Source organism: Rhinopithecus roxellana, chromosome 4 (genome assembly GCF_007565055.1).
Source record: "Rhinopithecus roxellana isolate Shanxi Qingling chromosome 4, ASM756505v1, whole genome shotgun sequence".
In the NCBI taxonomy this organism is placed as follows: domain Eukaryota; kingdom Metazoa; phylum Chordata; class Mammalia; order Primates; family Cercopithecidae; genus Rhinopithecus; species Rhinopithecus roxellana.
The window spans coordinates 39072278-39095099 of NC_044552.1; the positions used below are offsets into that span (position 1 = coordinate 39072278).

Below are 22822 nucleotides of genomic sequence, written 5' to 3' on the forward strand. Positions count from 1 at the left end.
TACTTCCTTGTCCACATTTTTGCTGAATACTAGATTGAGTTATTTATTTACATAGCACTTCCTACTATATAACTTAACATCTAATAAAAATTGTTTATTGGTATATATATACCATATATGTTTGTAGATGTGTGTGTGCACATATAATCTACTACTAGATTCAACTGCTGTATTAGTCCATTCTCACACTGCTATAAAAAACTGGCTGAGACTGGGTAATTTATAGAGAAAAGAGGTTCAATTGATTCACAGTTCAGTATGGCTGGGGAGGCCTCAGGAAACTTATAGTCATGGTGGAAGGCAAAGGGGAAGAAAGGCACTTTCTTCACAAGACAGCAGGAAGAAGTGCTGAGCAAAGGGGGATCATGAGAACAGCATGGGGAAAACTGCCTCCATGGGCCAGGCGCGGTGGCTCAAGCCTGTAATCCCAGCACTTTGGGAGGCCGAGATGGGCGGATCACAAGGTCAGGAGATTGAGACCATCCTGGCTAACACGGTGAAACCCCGTCTCTACTAAAAAATACAAAAAAATTACCTGGGCGTGGTGGCGGGCGCCTGTAGTCCCAGCTACTCGGGAGGCTGAGGCAGGAGAATGGCGTGAACCCGGGAGGCGGAGCTTGCAGTGAGCTGAGATCCGGCCACTGCACTCTAGCCTGGGCGACCAAGCGAGACTCGGTCTCAAAAGAATTAAAAAAAAAAAAAAAAAAAAAAAAAACAACTGCCTCCATGATTCAATTACCTCCACCTAGTCTCTCCCTTCACAGGTGGGGATTATGGGGATAACAATTCAAGATGAGATATGGGTGTGGACACAAAGCCTAGCCATATCAGCTCCTAAATGGCAGAGGTTTTGGTTTTTGACTAACCTTATCTCTAGCAGCAGTACTCATGAATTTATTAAATAAACTAACAGATTTTGAAGGCATCCTACATGAAGACCACACCACGGTGCTAGGCCCTTAGGTAGACTCAAGTGGTATAAAAAAATGGTAATTTTTAGGCTATGTATTTATTATGGAACCCAAACTTTTATGAAAACATATTTAGAATTTGGATAAACTATACTAAAAATAAGCTTATATTAAGAAACAGATAATTCTATGATTCAAAGATTCTCTTTATAGATACCAGTTATTCTCATGTGACAACATCAAGTTTATTGCTAAACTGATTGATTTCCTTTGAATTACTTTAGAATCTTAGGGAAGAAGGTGAAGGGAATTTCTTCCTAGCAGATATCTCCAATATAACTGAATTTATTTTGTATCTTCCAAGTAATGACTCAATCTGATTGTTCACCTTGGTCCAAGATAGGTATTTAAAACTATATCTTGTTTAATAAAACTGCTTTTGAAAGTGCTAAGTAAATTTACACTTTGAAAATAAATACTAGTTGTATTCTCAAGGCACAGTGGTTGAGAGTAAGTCCATCCTTTTTCGCTGAACATTATCATAATACATTTCCTTTTTTAAAATTGTACTTTACCTTAATAAATGTTTATGCACCATAGGTGCTGGAGTTGATGTCTTCAAAAGGTATTCATAATAGAAGGAGCTGATGCCTGTAACAAAATTCCAGTGTTCAGTGTTGAGTATTCTGAAGGAGCCACAACTGCTCCTGTTACTGTCCCATAAAGCTTATAGAGAAATAGCTCATTTGTGTCTTTTTTTTTTTTCATTTTTTATTTATTTATTTTGAGAGACAGAGTCTCACTCTAAACCCCAGGCTGTAGTGCAGTGGCGTAATCTCGGCTCACTGCAACCTCCGCCTCCCAGGTTCAAGTGATTCTCATGCCTCAAGCCCTCCGGGTAGCTAGGATTACAGGCACCTGCCCCCACACCTGGCTAATTTTTGTATTTTTAGTAGAGATGGGGTTTTGCCACGCTGGCCAGGCTGATCACAAATTTCTGACCTCAGGTGATCTGCCCGCCTCAGCCTCGCAAAGGGCTGGGATTACAGGCATGAGCCACCGCACCCGGCCTGCCTTTCTATTTTAAATACACTTTTTTAGAGCAGTTTTAGGTTCACTGCAAAAGGTTTCAATTTTTAAGTGGTAATTCCTATATGGTATTTGACCTAGGAAAGTTTAATATGAAGTCTCTTATCTACACAGGACAGGGATGGAAGGCTGTATTTCTTTTTTGGATGACTTATCGTTATTTTGAACATAAAAAGCCATAGGCACAGAAACACAATAAGTTACAACTACATACCTACCAGGATGTCTATTTAAACCAAAGGAAAATAACAAGTGTCAGCTTGCTGTGGAGGAACTTGAATCCTCTTACATTGCTGGTGGAAATACAAAATGGTCCAGTCACTGTCAAAAACAGCTGGGTTGTTCCTCAAAAAGTTAAACATGCAATTACCATAAGATCCATCAATTCCACTCCTAGTTATACATGCAAAGAACTGCAGACAGACTTACACAGGTATTTGTATATCAATGTTCATTGCAGTATTATTCACAATAAATAGCCAAAAGGTGGCAACAACCTAAATGTGAAAAGGTGAATGGATAAACAAAAGGTGGTATATGCATACAATATTATTCAGCCACAAAAAGAATGAAGTAGTGATAAATGCTACAACATAAATGAACCTTGAAGGCATTGTACTAAGTAAAATAAGCCAGACACAAAAGGACAAATATTGTATGACTCCACTTATATAAAATGTCTAGAATGGGCAAATTGACAGAGACAAAGTAAGTTAGCGGTTATCAAAAGCTGGGGGGAGAGAGGAATGGAAAGTAACTGCGGAATGTATACAGAGTTTCTGTTAGCTATTGTGTTAGCCCGTCTTCACATTGCATAAGTAACATGCACAAGTAACTGAGACTAGATAATTTGTAATGAAAATACAAATTTCCTCATAGCAGAAGGTAAAGTGGGAGCAGGTGCATCACAAGAGAGGGAGCAAACGAGAGAAGAAAAAGGTCCCACAAGCTTTTAAACAACTAGATCTTGCGTGAACTCAGAGTAAGAACGCACTCATCACCAAGTGGATGGTACCAAGCTATTCATGAGAGATCCCATTCCATGATCAACAACTCCTGCTAGGCCCCGTTTCCAACACTGGAGATCACATTTCAACAAGATTTGGAGAGGACACACATTCAAATCATACCAAGTATAATGAAAGTGCTTTGGAAAATATTTAGTAACAAAAAGCAATGAACTACTAAGCTGCAAAGACACAAAGGAACCTTAAATGTACGTTGCTAAGTCAAAGAGGCCAATCTGAAAAGGCTACCTACTGTAGGATTCTGATACAACATTCTGAAAAAAGCAAAACGATGGAGATGGTAAAAAGATCATTGGTTGTTAGGGGTTGGTGGGGGATGAGGAAGCGAAAGATGAAGGGATGAACAGGTAGACGCAAAGAATTTTTAGCACAGTGAAACTATTTTGTATGATACTGTATGATACTGTAATGGTGGATACATGTCATACATTTGTCAGAACATACAGGATGTATTTGGTTCATCAGTTTTAACAAATACATCACACTAATGCAAAACGTTAATAAGTGGGGGAAGGAGAGAGTACATGGAAACACTCTATACCTCCTTTACATTTTTCTGTAAATTTAAAACTGCTTTTTAAAAAAGTCCATAAATTTTTTTAAGTTTTAGAAACAGTGTGATGATTGCACAACATCATGAATGTAATTAATGCCTCTAAATTGTATGCTTAAAAATGGCTAAATTATAAATTTTGTGTTATATATATTTTACCACATTAAAAGACAAAGCACTCCCTTTTTTTATAGGAAAATAATCCTGTTATTCTAACAGGGGAAATGGTAATAGTGAATCACAGCCCAATGTACAAATTGATGAAAATCTTCATGGAAAAATTTCTCACCAAATATTACTCCACTATAATAATGAGATTTAATTTTATTTTTGAGTGTTCCTATGTGAACAAAAACAGTATTTTGAAGGATCTCTGGTTGCATCAACATGGAAAGCCCCAGAGCTCCCAGGTCGTTCCTCTTACTACTAAAAAACCCAAAACACAACACAAGAAAAACACAGGACATTGCTGAAAGGTAGGAAAAAAGAGGGCTGGCTGCCTAGGGAACTCACAATTTGATAAATAACCTGGCAATGAGTCCCCTGCGTCTCCTTATTGCCTCCCATATATCCCGAACAGGGTAATACAGAAGACTCCGATGAGGCAGCGGGAAAAAAAAACAAAAAGCTCCAAGAAAGCTTTTTTCTAACTAGCAAAGGAATGATCAGAAAAAGGGTGTGCAAACAACAAAAAAACATTTTTGGCAGCATCTGCCTGACTTCGGCCAATCATCAATTGAAAAACAGCTTTACTACCCACTTTCAGCAGGCCAAATGGTACGTTAAAATTTCTACTCCAAAAACCTCTAACCTATTCCATCCTTGCAGGCAGCCTAACTTACCCAACAGTAGTCAATGAGGAAGTTTGGCAGGCTAATTTTCCATCATCTACCAGATAGGCTGAGGGTATTTTCACTGGGGCAGAAGCAGGAGGAACTGACTTTACATTCCCCTCTGTGGATTGCATTCCTCCAACTGGTTAGTGTCTACAGGGTGTAGCAGCAAGCTAGGCCTCCATCCTGACCCAGCAGCAAGGAGACTTTATTAAGAAGGAAATCCAAAGCACAGCTAATGGCCACTATGTCTGTTGTTAGTGGGACACAGGAAGGAGTTGAGCCTGAACTACCAGATAACAACAAGGAGACTGTACAAGTGGGGGCTAATTCGTATTCCACTTTCCTCCCACCCCTGGTGTCACTGATGCCCAATGGAAGCTGGGTCTCCATACCTACCCAGAAGCAAAGAGACCTGTGAAAACTGATTATGCAAAGGAGATTTTTTTTCTCATACCCAACAAAAATAGAGTGGGAGGAGTCTTAGGGAAAAACATTTTAGCAACTATCTCACAAGCCCAATCCAAAATCGCAATAGCCTGCCATGACTTTAAGCTTACAAGTTTTACCTAGAAACTGCCACTCACCAATCAGAATTCACCAGCCCCTGCAAGACACTGCCAACACCAATGAACTTGCAAAACAAATTACATAAGCTTCCTCTGTTACCCCAATAAAACCCCAGACTTTTCCTTTGTTCTTCAGACACACCTAGGGGCTACCCAAGTTTGTGTGTCCTGAACTGCAATTCTTCTATATTATTTCCAAATAAAATCTTTGCTTGGAGACTTGTCTCTATATATTTATTTCATGCTGATAGACTGAAGAGGCAGTGTCAAGCAGGGCTACTCAGCACTCCTATTCTCCACTCCACCCATCAGGATCAACAGAGCCCAGAGGGAAGCAGAGTCCCAACCCACTCTGCACCAATGAAGCCAAAGAAGGTGAAGGAATGCAGAGCTGGTGGGCACTCCACTTCACCCTGCTACTCCTGGTAGCAGTGGGCTCAGCAGGGGACCGATCTTAAACTGAAACCAGAGGTAAACAGGAAGGGAGGTAGACCACTTTAGCAAGAAGGCGTCAGTGGGCTGAGGAGGTGAACATCCACATCCTATCTGCAAAAGCAATGTAAGTCAGTGTCCCATTTTGCTGTAGTGGTACTGGGGGAAAGGGCAGGCAGTGGGAAGGTGAGTATATACTCACCCAGCCCTCATGTTACACTTCAACAAAAAAAACACATCCAAAGCCTCATAATATCCAGAAATCAGTGTCATCCCAAGAACCAGGAAATCATAATATGAATGAGAAAAAACAACCAACAGATATCAATACTAAGATGAATCAAATGTTTAAATTATATGACAGGATTTTAAAGTAACCATCAAAGACATGTTTCAAAAAACCTTCAAAATTATCTCAAAAAATGGAAAATCTCAGCAAAGAAACATGATTTAAAACATAACCAAATAGAAATTATACAACTGAAAAATATAATACCCCAAATGAATTCTCTGGATCAATGTTAGAGTGGAGATGACAGAGAAAATCTCCAGGCTCAGATGGTTTCACAGGAAAATTCTACCACACTTCTACCAGATTTAAAGTAGAATTAACATCTAATAAGGTTCAGTACTTACTCCTCCAAAATATTTTAAGCTGGAAAAATTTGAGAAAATCTCAGAAGCAGGTAAATCACTCTTACCTTCCTCCAGCTCTTCTCCCCTGACCCAGGTCATAAAATCTAGAAAGGATTTTCTGACATTCCCCCGAAGCAAGCCATAAGATCCTCGTTTGCGAGGTGTCCTTCCCATCCTCAGGAAAGGAACATCCTGATCTCTGATGATTTAGGGTCACAGAGAATAACACCTTGCTATGTTCCCTCCAGTTTACTACCATTAGGTCGTACTTTTTAATCCAGTCATACACACACTATCCACTTCTTCATCAAACCTAGCACTTAAAGTACACAGGTTTAGGCCAGGTGCAGAGTGTGCACCCCTGTAGCTCCAACTACTTGGAAGGCTGTGGCCAGTAGATACCTTGAGCCCAGGAGTCCAGCCTGGGCAACATGGTGATACTTTTTCTCAAAAAAAAAAAAAAAAAAAAAGCCAGATGCAGTGGCTCATGTCTATAATCCCAACACTTTGGGAGGCGGAGGCAGGTGGATTACCTGAGGTCAGGAGTTCGGGACCAGCCTGGCCAACATGGCGAAACCCCGTCTCTACTGAAAATACAAAAATTAGCTGGGCCGGGTGGCGGGTGCTTGTAATCTCAGCTACTTGGGAGGCTAAGGCAGGAATCTGAATCGCTTGAACCCAGGAGGTAGAGGTTGCATTGAGCCGAGATTGTGCCATTGCACTCCAGCCTGGGTGACAAGGGCAAAACTCTGTCTCAAAAAAAAAGAAAAAAAAAAAAGACAACCTACACAGGTTCCTTTCCCTTATGAGGGCTGTGTGCCATGTAAAACTTCTATTACATAAATGTATCTTTTCTCTTGTCAATCTCTTTTTTTATACCAGCCTCAGCCATGAACCTAAGATGAGTGAGGAAAAGACAATTTTCCTCCCAAACACACCAATTTTACAAAATCTGTTCCAGAGAATAAAGGATGAGGGGAAACACCTGATTTTACGACTATTATTACTCTTATACTAAAATAATACAGTACAAAAAGACCAAGGCACAACAAAACCAAAGGAAAGTACAAAACGGAAAATGACAGACCAATATTTCTCATGAACTTAGATGCAAAATCATCAACAAAATATTAGCGAATCCAGTCCAGAAATATAGAAAAATAATTATAGCAGATCCCCCTTACCATGGTTTCACTTTCTGAGGTTTCAGTTATCTACTGTCAACTGTGGTCAGAAAATATTACATGGAAAATTCAAGAAATAAGCAATTCATAAGTTTTAAATTGCACACCATTCTGGGTACCATGATGAAATCTCACTCTGGCCCACCCAGGACATGAATCACCCCTTTTTTAAGCATGTACACACTTCCATAGGCTACCTGCCCATTAGTCACTTTGCTGCCTTCTAAGTTCTATCAGCTCAACTGTGACAGCATCACAGTGGTTGTGTTCAAGTCATCCTTATTTTATTTAATAATGACCCCAAAGGGCAAGAGCAGTGATGCAGGCAATTCCAACTTGCCAAAGAGAAGCCATAAAGTGGTTGCTTAAATTGGAAAGGTAAAACTTTTTGATTTAACAAGGAAAGAAATCTTATGCTGAGATTGCTAAGACCTATGGTAAGAACGAATCTTCGATTCATGAAATTGGGAAAAAGGAAAAAGATTTTCTTGCTAGTTTTGCTGTTCCGCCTCAAACTGCAAAAGTTACGGCCACAATGCATGATAAGTGCTTAGTGAAGGTGGAAAAGGCATTAAATTTGTGGAAGACATGAACAGAAATGTGTTCTAATTTATAGCAATCAGGTTTGGTACTATTTGCAGTTTAATGCATCCACTGGGGGTCTTGGAATGTATCCCGCACAGATAAGGAGAGACCACTGTATATACAATAACCAGTGGAATTTATTCCAGGCATGCAAGCCTGCTACAACACTTGTAAATCAATCAATGTAATCCACCATGTCTACAGACTAAAGATACTTATATGATCATATAAATTGATGCTGAAAAATCATTCAACATAATTCAACATCATTTCATGATTAAAAAAAAAACTCTCAGCAAATGCTGGTTCTTATCTCTACTGTACTCATTGTGTACCTCAGCACTTACCACCCTTAAATGATGGTATTCATGTTTATAGGTAATTTGAGTTCACATTATTGCAGACTTTTTGTTCTTTAAAATAGGTACAAAAAGTATTGATTGTATAATAAACCTTTAAGGTGGCAATATCACTGGCACTTTTCTTTCTGGATTTTTGTTGGTTTTGTTTTGTTTTGTTTGCTAGAGATGAGGTCTATGTTGCCCAGGGTGGTCCTGAACTCATGGGCTCAAGTGAACCTCCTGCAATGGCCTCTCAAAGTGCTGAGATTACAGGCATGAGCCACCAGATCTGGCCCATTGGCCTTTTCTTAGAAAGAACTTAAAAAAAATGAAATAAAATGTGAGAGATCATTTGTCTTATTTACCAAACAAATAAAATTATATCGGGCAAAAGCAACTTTTATGAGTGAGAAACCCTAGTAAGTAAAATAAAATGTTTCAGATAATTAATGTATCACTTACTGTTATTTTTCTCCCCACCATGTTCATAAATCACAAAGTTCAAAGTTTTAAATATAAAACAAAACCTTTAAGATAGTCTCTAAAATGAAAAATATAATTTTTGATGTGAATATATTTCAGGTTCATTTCAGTTCAACTAATAAAAAATGTTAACGTTCTCATCAATGCAAGATTTCAGAGAAACATGGTTCCCTTATTAAAACACCAACCCTCAAGGAAGTTCATGAGCCAATCCTATTCATTTGACCAAATCTATAGAGAAAACCATAAGATGGGGTCTGAATAAGGAGAACTGTAGTCGTTATTTATTTGAAAAGGTAAAGTAGGATTTCTGTATCAATCCCCAAGGCCAAAAGACCACCCAAAGACATTTTCACTGGTCAAAGCTTAGAAAAATCAAAGAGGAAGTCCTCACCACCAAAGAAAACAACACTCTTTCCAGTAAAATTTATTTGTGAAACAAACCAAGAGCCTTACCTTTGAGACCCCTTTTTTAACAGAGGAATAGCACAATTGATTTTATTTTTATTGGAAAGTCATTAATAACTCCACGTTCCTTGATGTCCCAAGTTATATGTAACACAGTTGGCCACTTTTAATAAGCATAGGATTGGAAACAGTTTCTGAAAATTTACCACATAAAAATCCCTTTAAAAGCACAGCAAAATCTAAACTTTTTAACTTATCTTCCCTTTGGAACTAGGCCAAGGGAATGTCCCACTGCATGCAGATCTAGGGCATCATTTATTTCATGAATATTCTGCACAACAATATTCTGAACGCTTTAATATATGTTCCAAAGGAATAGATTCCACTGTCAAAACTTCAACTCTTGCATTAAACTAACGAATTAGGTTTCTCTACTATAAAACCTGTTAAAGCTTTAATATGCATTGTAACTCTCCAAGTGATAATAAATAGCATGAAACATTTCCCAAAAAAATGTGACTAAGAAATAATAATTTTATGGTTAAAAAAAATCTATACATAGCTTGAAAAAGATTCAAATTCCATGAAACACAGTTTGAGAAATAGTATTTTAACTGCAAACTAAAATGGATGAGGAGTTCTCATTGTCCCAAAGAAATCAGTGGTTTCAATGCAAAGCTTCCCAAAGCAACGCACACCAAGAATAAGATAAACGAAAAACCTAACATTTAATTTTTACAAATGTTTTTACATAAGTAAACTCTGTATACAGGCCAATTCTTTGTGCTGAAACTTATGGTGAAAAAAAATGATAGAAGACTTTGTTGGGTTATTCCCATTTAAACCATTAAATTGAGGTGAGAAGAGACCCCCAGGTAGAATGAAAATAGATTTTGAAAATGTAGATAACTTATGAGGGAAGATTTTAAAAATAAATGTTTTAAGAGAATAAAAAGACAAGCCATAGACTACCTTTTAAAAACACTTATCTGATCAAGGACTGGTATCCAAAATATACAAAGAACTCTTAAAATTCAAAAGTAAGAAAATAAGAATCTCAAACCTGGGCCCAAAGATCTGAACAGACAGCTCACCCAAGAAAGAACACATGCACATGGCAAATAAGCACATGAAAAGATGCTCAACATAAGTCATTATGTTGCAAATAAGACAACAATGAGCTAATGTACCTTTTAGAATGGCTAAAACCCTAAACACTCACAATACCATATGCTGACAAAAGTGTGGAACAACAGGAACTCTCATACACTGCTGGTGGGAATGTAAAATGATTTGCCACTTGGGAAGATAATTTGACAGTCTTTTATAAAACTAAACATATTCTTACTACATGATCCAGCAATCAAATTCCTTGTTATTTACTCAAAGATTTGAGTAAAAAATTTATGTTCACATATAAACCTATACACCAATGTTTATAGTGGCTTTATTTATAATTGCCAAAACTTATAAGCAACCAAGACGTCCTTCAATAGGCAAATGGATAAACTGTGGTATATCCATATAACGAAAAATTATTCAGCAATAAAAAGATATAAGCTACCAAGCCATGAAAAGACATGGAAGAACCTCAAATGTGTATTGCCAAGTAACAGAAGTCAATCTGAAAAGGCTACATACTATATGATTCCAACTATATGACATTCTGAAAAAGGCAAAACTATGGAGACAATAAAAAGATCAGTGTTTGCCAGAAATTCAGAGGATGGGAAGGAGGAATAGGTGGAGCACAGGGGATTTTTAAGGCAATGGAACTATTCTGTATAATAATATAATGGTGGATAAATGTCATTATACATCTGTCCAAATCCACAGAACGTGAAACATCGAGTGAATCCTAAACTATGAACTTTAGTTAATAATAATGTATCAGTATTGGCTCAACAAATATAATTGAAACTGTAGGGAGGGTGGCAGGTAGGAACTCTGTACTTTCAGCTCAATTCTTCTGTAAATATTAACTGCTCTAAAAAATACCGTCTATAAAAATAAGATAAATGTGGGCACGTTTAGAGAGAAAATGTTAGCTACATTCAAATTTTACAAAAATACATTTATCAAATCACCAATTCCACATTAAGATCAACAACGAAGTATTTATGTCATCTCCCCTCGCAAAAGCAGAGAAGATATTATTTATTATCCCAGCACTTCCAGTGTCTGTGGCTTAAATAATTCAGGTCATGAGACTAAAAAATATTAATATACCCCATTTCTTAAATGTATATAATCAAATTTTATACCCAATACAAGTCTTTAACATTTTACTTCAGTCTCCTCATATTCACTTACTTTACTGAGTAAACTGATGTCAGAGAAACTGCTATGTCGAAAAGGGCAACATTAGTTCACTGAAAGCTCTGCCACAGAAATAAGTTTTCCTATCTGTTAGTCCACTGCTTCCATTCTCTAAATCCCTTCAATTTAGATGTGTAGGAATTGGTATTTCCAGTATACTTCTAATATCTTTCGCAGCCAGTTATCTGTATTCTCTTAGCCATCCGATCAAAGAAGTCAAGGTTCCCATGCTGGCATTATGGAACTGGTTGTTGTAATACAGATTTTGCAAGGGGAAAATAATCAGAGTTTATAGGAAAACACAATGCCTTCTGTTTATATAACATTTTGATTTATTAAAACTGTTTGAAAAAGCAAAAATCTGATTAAGCATAAGAATTATATTCTTTGAAATGAGAATGGTTAACTTGGGTTCAGATGAAACTTGATTACTTCAAAAAATACATTTAAATTTATTTCAGCTTTAATTTTATGTTTTTAAAGTGTATGTTTATAACCCAAATAAGTCGGCCTAACAAGGATGAATAATTAGGTAATTTTTGGTGTTTCTCTTTAAATTGTATTAATAAACTATTAAAATAAAGTGTTCTTAATCTTAGATCTAACGAAAGAAAAACTTTGTACACTTTACAAGCCTTTATCATATAACAAAGCACAGATTCCTGACTTAATATTTCAATTCAAAGCAAAATGGTTAACTCTGAGAATAAAAGGCACAGAGAACTTAATAACTCGCTGATTATGACTCATCACACCACACTAAAGCAGATCCCCACCCCAAAGCTGTTTATAGCTACAACATATAAAGAAAATCGGAAATATAAAATTCCATAAGGTTTAAGACACAAAAATAATAACTCTGACTTCTAGTATTATAGATGTGAGAAATGCAACCTTTTAAGAAAATGTATCCAACTCTTTTGCTCTTTGAACCATTTTATAAAAAGGTTTAATGACCAGCCCGCCCAAATTTTCTACATTTGATGAGGGTACTTACTGTAGAAACCAGGACAAAAACAGAAACAGCACCCATAGAGTTCCAAAGAATTCTCTTTGACAATGTTTTTCAAACTCAGTAAGATTCGTTAAGGGACCATGACCACCACGTTTTAAGAAATAAAATATTAGAGTGTATGCATGTAAAGTAGGAATAAATGTTCCTTGAAACTCTCGATTCAGAATAACATATATATGCAAAAAAAAACCCCACTTATATTCATTTATATATATAAGTTGGTGTACATTGGTCTCTAATGTAAAATCTATGATTTATAAACAGGCCATAATCAGAAAAGTTTAATGTCCTAAATAAGCTTTAAAATTTAGTTCCAAATTTTAAAAGGGATTGTTTTTCATTAAGAATCTTCGACTTTTTAAAATGAAAGATATTTTAATATTTCAAGATTATGTCAAGAAAAAGCTTCTGTAATGTCAAATTAAATGTTAAGATGCTGTATCAAATTCACTTTTAAATCTCCATGGCCAAGCAGAGTCAGTGTTCAATAAATACTCCTTCATTGAACAAAGTTGAGTAAAATAATGTATTCCTCAAAAACTTAGCTGGGCATGGTGACGGGTGCCTGCAATCCCAGCTACTTGGGAGGCTGAGGCAGGAGAACCGCTTGAACCCGGAAGGCAGGGGCTGCAGTGAGCTGAGATCGTGTCATTGCCCTCTGGCCTGAGCAACAAGAGCAAAACTCCATCTCAAATAATAAAAATAAAAATAAAAATAATGTATTCTTGTTAGCTTCCTTAGAAAAGTTCAATCAGTAGTGTCACACCAGGTTGTACCTTATATTAGGGATTAAATCCCAAAGACTACAATACAGAATTCTTACAGTGAGCCCTCATACAGATAACTGACAATTAGTTCTGCAAACTAACATACAGCTTTTGAAATTTTAACTATTTTATCTATTAATACAGAATGTGTCTTAAACACACACTGAACAGAGTATATATCTGTTCCATATTAGAAATTTAAAATATCCAATTATACACCTGTGTCTTCAGCTTCCTTTTCCAGTGGGTTCATTCATTAGAAATTAAAGACAACTTTTTGTTGATCATTAGCAGGTCTTTACATGGTCTATGTGGTTATTTCACAACTGACATACTTTTACAACCAACAGGATTCTGTCAAACTTTACATTTTATGGTATGCATTTAAAAAATACACTTTACATGTTTCCATCATCCAAATAAGAAAATCATCTTATCTTTATTAACTATATTTCAAACACAACACACATATCCCTGGTTTCACAAGAAACATGCTATACAGAATCTGGTTGAGAATAAAAAAATTAACTCAGAATGATACTTAAAAGTGTTGTTTGTGGTGTGGAGGAAGAAGAAAAAACACCTCTATTATACATCTACAAATATAAATTTTGTTTTACTAAACCTATTGTTTTACAACAAAATAGAGAATACTATTCAAGTGCTTGTTGTATTGGTGATAACTGTTTTCTACCAAAAAAGAGCAGAGTAAAATTATCATTCAAACTTCTATGACTAGATTGGTTGAAGTAAAAACAATTTATTTTCTAATGCCTTCATAAGCACATGCTGCAAAACATTTTAGTGAAATACACACACATATGTATACAATCAAAAAAACTTCTCTAAGGTGGCATCAAGGTTAATAAAAATACATTAATTCGAATAAAAATACACTATGGTTATATGCAACAAAAAGAATGTCATTGCAATAGAAAGAAAATTAAACTGAACCTGCTGTGATTTTTTATTACAGTCATTTAAATCAATACAATTTAAACCCAATCTCATCCTAAGTAGTATTCATCTAATCTCAGAATGCTTAGCAATTTTATTCCAAAAGAAGTTGACTACTATAGGCAAATTTATCTGTTTCTAGGACACCAAATCATAAAAGGCAAAACTAAAGTACTTTAACTACTGTGAAAAGACCTACAAATTGCAGTGTAATGTTTTTCAATTGAAATCTGTGAATCTAATTCTTGAAAGTTTGCAAATTTTCTGTAATATTTCTGGTATAATTAAATTTTTATGTCAATAAAAAACAATGAACTGGCAGCCAAAGGCTTCTTGTGGCAGAATAATGGAAAAGAGAGAAGGGACATGAAATGAGGCTAGCTTAACATAAAATAATGGCCAAGTGATGCTACAATACATTATACAATGGTTACATAATAACTGGAACAGAGAAAGGTCATAGGAAATTGTGTTATCTTACAGAAAAAGAAAGTAATGATCAGAGCTTTCCAACTCATGCCCTTAGGAACAAAAGCCACCAACTGGGTACAGGTGTGTAGGTTTTAAACCTCTCAGCCTATGGAATGCCTGGCTGGTGGGGCCAGAGACATTCAGGAACCCCTAAATTGTCTGCTGTCAGGAGCAACCTTGTGCTTCCATATCCAGTGGCCCTATGAATATTATCATTTTTCACTTGTGCCATAATGTCAAAAGAATTGCAAAGCACTGGGAAGATGTAACAAACTCTTAGACCGCAGTAGTCACATTAAGAAAGGGAATTTATTTTCAGGAGTTAAAAGTCTGTCACATCAAACTAAGGTTATTATTTTGATTGTGATATGATCGATTTTTCATTTCTGATTTTTTTTGACTCAGTTTCAATAGACTTAAATGCAATGTGGAATTGCTATCTAGATTTTTACATATTTCAGCAACATCAGCAGAAAAATGCTTGAAGTTAAAACTAGGGTACATATTATTTCTTTTCTTCTTTTAATAGTATCTGCCCAAAATACAAGGTGAAAAACAACTGGATTCATGAGTCTTAGAGAAAACAAGTTTGAATCTCACTGAGGTATGTAGTTACAAACTTTGTGATCCTGGGCAAGTTACTTACATCAGTTTTCTTATTTGTAAGACGGGAATAATGATGGTTCTTATACAAGGAAGGGGAAGATTCAATGCCTATAAAGTGTATATGCCAATAGTTGGCATATAGTAACAAATATTCACAGGTTAGAAAAGTGAGCTGACACTAGCATGCTAAAAACATATTTCACATGTATCAAAATATACTTTTAGTTTAATTTATCCAATCTACCATAGATAACACACAATACAAATCTGACTTTATATCAGTGACAATATTTGATCATTTTAAAAGGGGGTAGGGGGCAGTTAAATTGCTTTAGAAGTACTCCTACCATTCTAAAAATACTGTCCCGCAGCTGTTTAAAATTTATTTTTTTAGACCATAGCACCACTGTTTGGTTGTTTCCAATTTCTAAAACCACAAATAGTAAAAGTGTACTCAGTCTACTGCAAACATAAATAGCAAATGCACGCTTCAGCACTTTTTAAAGGATATGGAAATTGGCAACAAAAATGCAGTTCATGTTGAAAATTTACGACAGCCCTGCCATATTTCTTCAGAAATACAATCAGGTAAAAATTAGGAAGATCTCTACCAGCTGGGTGGTATTTTTGTGTTTTTATACTTATATTTTCACTAACTGAAAGACTTTCATTATGCAACTTCTGGCACTTGATAAAATAGAGCAATAGTACCTTTGCTAAAACCACAGTTTCTTTGGTTATGTTTAGCATTACACAAACATCTTTCACCTTAGATATCCTTTTGCATTAGAGTGTTTAATTTTAAATTGACTGAAGGGAATAACTTTTTTCAGAATATTATGCTTTCTGGATATCATTAAGCACAAGAATTGTATTTTCATGACTTCTCAAAGATCATGTGTATGTGTTTCAATTACTAGGCATTTGGTTCCATAAAAAGTGTGACAACTACTGATAAAAGATGAGAATACAAAAATGATTCAAGAAAACATGGAGAAGATTGACTTACAGTGTTGCTATATTATTTTTTTAAAACCCTGTCTTTATAAAATACGTAAAAAGCCACAACATAGACTTACCATCTCTTCCTTGGTAAAGCTACATCTAAAATAACATTTCCTCCACTTCTGAGGAGAAGAAAAAAAAAAATCCCTGGTACAAAAGGTTAACATAAAAAATATTTTTATGCTAAATTCAACAGAGGAGGAAAAAGTTTTGTTATAAGACATAATTCTTCAATACTCATTTCTCATTTCAATATTAAAATTGCTACTACTACATATTTAAATTGGTTTTAAGTATCTGTAATAGGAATAAAGATTATTTTTTAATCTTTTGATGCATCCAATAAAACTGTTGTTCAATTAACACTGAATGAACAAATAATCAAGTAAACGGAGAGAAAATGGCACTTGATCATTTCAGATAATTTTTGTTTTTCATGAAATTTTTAAAATAAATGACTCAAAAACTGATGAACAATAGTTCATACTATGATCTAATAACTTAAATGATTTGAAAGAAAAATAAATCTACCAAGGAATTTTTAAGTGGCTCCTGTTTTACATGGTGTTTCTTCTTTACATGCATTGTTACTAAGTGCATTTAACTAATAAACATTTTTCAAAGATCAGTTACATATGTGCTTATTTGCTTGGATGAATACTTCATATGTCCTTTATAATATATGCCTTTTAAAACTAATTTAAAAAATAAGAATTCAAATTGAAATATTCAATGTAACAAAATTAAGGTCAACTATGAGAAAGACAAAAAATTTGGGGTATTTGCAGAAAAATATTGACTTCATGCTATTTTTTAGTTTATGTAAAATAAGAAGATAAAGAGTATAAAATCATCATGCATTGCATTTTTAGGGTCCACACGTATTGGGACCTAAAAATACAACATGCATAATGGTTCTACACCATGTCTTTTAATAAGCATTTGATTTTGTTAGATACTTGCTTTTCTTTGAATTTACAAAGTGTAAAGTGAATCTACCTGCCACATTAGTCACAAAAAGAAAACCAAATTACATACAACTTAAGAAATATAAAACTGTATTTCTCATCTGCAGTTAGCATCTATTCAGACTGTAAACTTAGAAAAGCATTCAGATTTCTTCTTACTTTGAATACTGTTCAATAACCCAAACTTGATAATGTTCCATCACTGCATTTCTAGAAATGATCTAAAAATCTCTCAAAGTTCTCAACTTACCTTTTGGTCTGCTGAACAAGATATTACCTGAAATGGTATATGTTTTGAATACCCATTTTTACTTTAAAATGATATTTAATCATATCTTCTTAAGAGCTGGTCTAATCAATATGAAAGCGAGGCAGGAACAAAATAATATTTTTAAAATAGCTTTTCAAAATAGGAATACATATTCTAGTGATGCAGTTTTCTGATTTGAAACAGGATCACTTTTACAAATATTGAATGTCATTTTGTATTCAACAGCGGCAGAAAAAATAGAAAAAAGGTATAAATGTCTAACTCATTTGCTATAATGTAAGTTCTGAGATGGAAATAATGAATTAAACACTGGTGGCTTATGGAACACACAAGCTTTGCAATTTAAAACTAGAAACTTTCCTCCTAATACTTTATAATATCCTTAGATTAAAATATTTTTTTCTTAATTAACCATGAAAAAACGAAGAGAAAGAAAAAATCAGTCCCAATAAATTAATTTGCTGAAAATTTCACTTGTGAAAACAAATCAAGTTTCAGAACTTGGGAATAGCCATATAACAATGAATCAATGTCTCATCTGTAACAGTGACACAGTTAAAAGAATTTCTTGATATAAGTTAATTTTTAAGAAAATTCGTTTGATCCAGGGTTATTTATAACAGGTAACATGATGGTTTTTGACTAAGCTGCTATATATTTTTAATTCTATATACACAGTCCTTGAGTTACTCTGAGTTAAGTCACACTACCTGAAGTTACAACATGGAACACCAATATCTTAATTATTATCATGAAATAGCTACCTATTATTTTTAAGTAAAAGTACTAACTTCTAATCGTATCTATTATTTTAAGTTTTGAATAACATGAAACTAAATCATGTAATTAAGGACATAGAAAAATACAACAGAATAGCTATATAACAGACTAATTACAACACTTTATTTCCCATACTGTTACTTTACAAATATTTGTGCTATTTTATAACATTCTAAAATCTTAAGACTAGAAATAATTACATCTTTTACTAGTGCTTATAAGGGCTGTTGTCATCTTTAAAGACACAATATCTTTAAAATTAGAAATGCATACAATTTTGTATTTCAAAATCTATTAACTCAAAGACAGTAAAAAATAAACCTATTTCTTAAAAACTGTTTTTAAAATACTGTTGTTGCACTGAATTAAACGTCTATAAGTGATTAATGAATGCTTCCAATATAAAGAATTAAGTCTATTTTTCCTTACCAGAAAAAAACAATTCAGCTTAATTTTTAACTGTTTTATTATACCCTTGAGAACTTAAATTATATACAAATAATGTAACCTGAGACCTACTCTGGTCATCTGAGGAATTACAATTAAAGCATGAATCTCCACAACTCTGCAGCACCTTAACTAATTTTATAAAAAGGGTATTTTTTGCATATTTCTTTAACTCCATTAAGATCATTCCCTGGGCTTCTTATAGAGAAAAAAAAAAAAAAAAGTCATTTGTTTTAAAATAAAGAATACATCAAAAATACTTTGTCATCCAATAGACTATTTTTCCTACATCATGATCAGGCAACCAACCTCACTAAATATAGAAGATTGACATTTGTAGGTAATTCAATAGTCAGATGATAATTCTTCAGTAGTTTCACAGTAGCATAATTTTTCACATTACTTGAAACCACTGTTAAACCTGTAACACATTTTCTGTTTCTCTGTGGGTATTTTTTTTATATCTTTAACCCTAAAAAGAGTATCTTTTATCTGACAGCAGTAAAAAAAAAAGATTCATAATTCAGAAATGTTTTTCTTTTTTGCAATACATGACTTTGAACTCAGGTTTTTCAAAGATTAGTTAAACATTATGTTTCTTTAAGACTAGAGCCTTATTTATGTGAGTCTGTGGCTTAACTGACAAGAATTTTTCTGTTCCAGGGAAAGTCAGTCAATTTGTATCTGAAATACCATAATCTAGCTTCCATTCATATAAACATCTGCAAAGACTCACTTAGTCAAATGTTATACACCCCGTCAACCAAATCAGAGACTGTAAGAATCATTATTCTGTGTGACAGATAAAAATCTTCTGTGTGACAGAGAAAAATGAAAAGCAAAATGAAAAGAAAATAAAATATTTATAATTTTGAAAATTAATAAATAATATATACTCAGTGTAAATATTTATGTTAACATTTCTTGTTCAATTCTACAAATATTTAATAAAATCCTAAAATGTAAACATAGTGAGTGCTGTATTTATATGTTCTCTAATTGTATTATCATATAAAATACTGTTTGTATAACTACCATATATATTTTATTGTCTATTTCTAATAAGTTATCATTAAATGAAAGTTAAATTGTTCAATGTTGAATGAAAACAAGTATGACTTATTACATTAATGAAAAATTAACCTATGATCAAAACGTCCAAAGTATATCCCATTTTGATGCACATTTTTTAAAAAATTAAACTTAACCAGATCTTAGAATCTCATACTTTTTAGGTGCAGCTGGTAAAAAAACTAACAGAAATCATATGCTAATAGTACTTATGATATGCAAAGTACTGTTTATAAGCACTTCACATTTTTGAACCTTCTTAATGCTCAGAATACCTTTTACTTTATAGACAATAAAAAATGAAGCTCATAGGGGTTAAGCAGCTTATCAGAAGTCACACAGTTATTAAGTGACAGTTTGTTTCCAAAGTCCATTCTCTTTAGGCTTACCCTGATAAGCATCACTGTAATATAAGATTTGTTTTAATTTGAAAGAAAAAAAAGGTTGCATTCACTGACATAATGCCTAGAACAAATATGTCAAATATTCTTATTTGAGGATGCTACCATAAACTTTATATAAATTATCATACTGGTAATAAATGTACCTTATTTGTAATCATTTTCATTCAAAGTAACAAAATCAAAGTTTATCTCCTATCAATTTGAATTAAACAGTCATGTGTACAAATATAGACATAAGCACACATGTATTACTTCCTTATGGGAACAATACGAACATTTCAATATAAATGAATTTACTAAAATCAATCACAAAAATATTTTCTGATGATTAGTAACTTAAATAAAATAATTAAGTATATATGTTAACTTGCATTTCATTAACCAAAATTTTAATATTTAAGTTTAAATGAATGATACAGATAACATAATCATTCATTTTCTTTGTAATGTGAACTAAAAGTTATCCTTTCAACTGTCTTCCTTTTTAAAGTTCAGTGTAGGCCGGGCGCGGTGGCTCAAGCCTGTAATCCCAGCACTTTGGGAGGCCGAGACGGGCGGATCACAAGGTCAGGAGATCGAGACCATCCTGGCTAACACGGTGAAACCCCGTCTCTACTAAAAATACAAAAAACTAGCCGGGCGAGGTGGCGGGCGCCTGTAGTCCCAGCTACTCAGAGGCTGAGGCAGGAGAATGGCGTGAATCCGGGAGGCGGAGCTTGCAGTGAGCTGAGAACTGGCCACTGCACTCCAGCCTGGGCGACAGAGCGAGACTCCGTCTCAAAAAAAATAAAATAAAATAAAATAAAAAATAAAGTTCAGTGTAATCCTAGAGTTTAACATATGAATTGGTAAACGCAAATAATCTCATACTGCAACTTGCCAACTTAAAATGCAAGAATTCATTTCTAATTGCTTGGTTTATTGCTCACTCAGAAAATTTTTATTTCTTTTTCAGTGAATACTGTTTCACATTTGGTAAAATACAGGAAGTCACACCACCAATGGAACGCGATTATCTATAATGAGAGTTAGTTATTCCATATTACCATTTTAAAAAATAAATTAATGTATCAACACACTGTAAAATTTATATAAACTTAAAAATACTAGCGAGCTGAAAGTGGAAAAAAACATAATCGGAATAATTTCATAACATGCATAATCATTCTTCACAGAATTTTTATTACCCAGTATGGAATGGATTACAGTAAATGTATTTCACACATGCTGTTTCTTATTCAAAAGGAAACACAGAATAGGATAGAGAGAACTTCCAGCCAAATCTTCATTCAAATCCAACAGTCATGGACGCCACTGTAATTGAAAGACATTTCCAAACAGATAGCTGTGGACCTCATTTTCCTTTAAAATAATATGTCTTTCACATCTGTTCCAACTAAAACATTTGTGTTCTTAAAATTTACCAAACTGCCTTATGTTTAGTTTTTAAAATATTACAGTTTTATATTGTTTTGCTTTAATTTTCAACCAGTTAATCTCATAAAATGTACATTTTCAAATTATGTTAACATGTTAAAAAGTAGTAGAAAATGCATGACTAATCAACATTTTACATCTGTGATTTCCAAAGTTAGGAAACCTCAATTGTTTTTCACTGACTCAAGCAACTTCTTAAAATGGTACAAATCATATATTTTGCCATTATAATATTAAGGTGACTTCGTTTTTATTTTCACTTTGAATATTTTCCAAAATAAGAAATCCAGCTCTCAAAATCAGGCATCAAAAGCAATACTATTAATTTTCAATGTTTCACTCTTTCGACATACCCAATAATTGGAAATTAAAAATAAATCATGTAATATTTAGACATTATCTGTCAGAAGAATCTTTTAATAATGATGATACCTTCCTTGGAACATTTACAAAATTATAAAATTGCAGATAATTATGAAATGGTTTTAAAAAAATTTCACATCCAGAATATAAAAATAAAATAGTATAAAAGAAAGAAGAAAAGAAGAGAAAATAGAAAAAGGAAAACAACTAAGGCCTTATATACTTGTTAAAGTCAAAACTATTGCAACAAAAATTTAGGATTACTTTTTATATAACAGTATCTTCAAAAGCATTTACAAAGTTAATTAAAACTTAATCAGATTGCTTTTACCCAATGATCTTTTGTATAATGTAGTCAAATATCCCATTTAGAAGTTTGTCTAAACAATTTTATCCATAAACCTTTCCTAGTCATTAACGTCAAAAAATACCTTGTACATTATTACCACTCGTACTATCAAAATCTCTATTTTGAAATATCTTTATCACTCCATTTGGAGCATTAACCTACAACAGACAAAAAATGTTTATCAATATTATAAATCTGACATTTATAAATAATATACAATTCCATTTAATGAACTGAAGAGCAAACTGATTTAACAGAGGTAGTACTTAAACATTTTACACTGACTTTCATGTGCAGATATTCATAATGTAGAAATAAATTACAATATAAATCGGAGAAATCCTACAAACGCATGTACATATATATCACTAGAGATCAATTACAGAGCAGCATCAAATACAAGACAGTAAGGTACAGATTACACACAAATACTGATAAACTATAAGGTAAAGATAACATAATCAAGGATGAGAATATTGATGAAAGACTCCATGAAGGAAGTCTTGCACCACAGTTTGGAGGAAGATCTCAAAATAAAAT

At 33.8% G+C, this 22822-nt stretch overlaps 1 protein-coding gene across 5 annotated transcripts in view; it reads right to left on the reverse strand.

The window, feature by feature from the left end:
- SUPT3H (SPT3 homolog, SAGA and STAGA complex component) overlaps window positions 1-22822 on the reverse strand; it is a 549180-nt gene that overhangs the window by 360178 nt on the left and 166180 nt on the right. Inside the window, exon 1 of one of the 5 annotated variants that reach the window (XM_010372541.2) lies at window positions 1487-1562. The exons of the other annotated variants lie outside the window; for them this stretch is intronic. Within the exon in view, the coding sequence (XP_010370843.1) occupies window positions 1487-1509 (23 nt within the window). The 5' untranslated portion in view covers window positions 1510-1562. Of the gene's footprint in view, window positions 1-1486; window positions 1563-22822 lie in introns of those variants that run through there. 5 annotated transcript variants of the gene reach the window in all.